At 42.4% G+C, this 885-nt stretch overlaps 1 protein-coding gene across 1 annotated transcript in view; it reads right to left on the bottom strand.

Annotated features, from left to right (window-relative positions):
* Positions 1-885, bottom strand: part of LOC119591793 (nicotinamide phosphoribosyltransferase-like) — a 19567-nt gene that overhangs the window by 12946 nt on the left and 5736 nt on the right. The window contains exons 6-7 of the mRNA XM_037940537.1: positions 681-761; positions 5-173 (exon numbers count right to left, since the gene is read on the bottom strand). Coding sequence (XP_037796465.1) covers positions 5-173; positions 681-761 — 250 coding nt within the window. The remainder of the gene's footprint in view (positions 1-4; positions 174-680; positions 762-885) is intronic.

Here is an 885-nt window from a genome sequence, read left to right as displayed (position 1 = left end):
CCGCGCGTACCCTCTTCATACACCTCGAGCATGTGGCGATGAGCCTGGGCCTCCCCCTCCCTCCCCCAGGTGGTGACGGTGGAGTGTTCGCTGGAGGGCGTGGAGAACCCTGCCACGCCCTTCAGCTGGTAGAACTTCCTCAACATGGAGCTTCCTGCGACCGTGTCCGAGGCCTGCGGGACAATAACGCGTTGTAAATGCTCTCGATTATATTGTTTTTTTTCTTTTTTGATGGTAATGTCTGTGCGGTGTTGTCTTTGCAACAATATGGTGTTCTTTAGCATATTTTTGCAAGGTTTTTGATGCGATTTTTTATTTTTTTACTATATATTTTTTTTCCTTTATAATACTTTTATTTAGGTTTGTTTAGTTTTCTGCCTGAAAATTATTCTTTTCATTCATCATGATTTGGCAGATGATGTCTAACGCCTTTTCTATAGCACACATCAATACCATATTCTGCATCCTATCTTACAACTATCAGCATTACCGCTACACACATCCCACCATTGGAAACCATTCAAAATAACCAAAACAATCGATCGTCAATAACTTTTTCTCCCCTGTGATTAACAAGAAAAAATGTATAATAACCACTCAAGTAATCGATTTTCAATTATTTTTCCCCCTACCATTAACCAAGCACGAGCAGCGAGTCACTAAAAGCAGAGTCCAGTTACCTTAAAGTTGATCATGTGGGCAGCGCCTCCCAAGGCAGCCGACTCGACCGACGAAACACCTCGGTACCCGGCGTCGTGGAGCTGTTGGAAGGTCGGGATAAACAATAAATAACTTTGTTTTCTTCTTAAAACCAGAGAAAGAAAGAAGGAAATGATATGTGCATGTATATGGTTACAGCTCTATATCCGGATCTCAGTCAATGAA

This window comes from Penaeus monodon, chromosome 29, assembly GCF_015228065.2.
Source record: "Penaeus monodon isolate SGIC_2016 chromosome 29, NSTDA_Pmon_1, whole genome shotgun sequence".
Classification (NCBI taxonomy): Eukaryota; Metazoa; Arthropoda; class Malacostraca; order Decapoda; family Penaeidae; genus Penaeus; species Penaeus monodon.
This window is presented reverse-complemented; position numbering and strand designations above follow the sequence as displayed.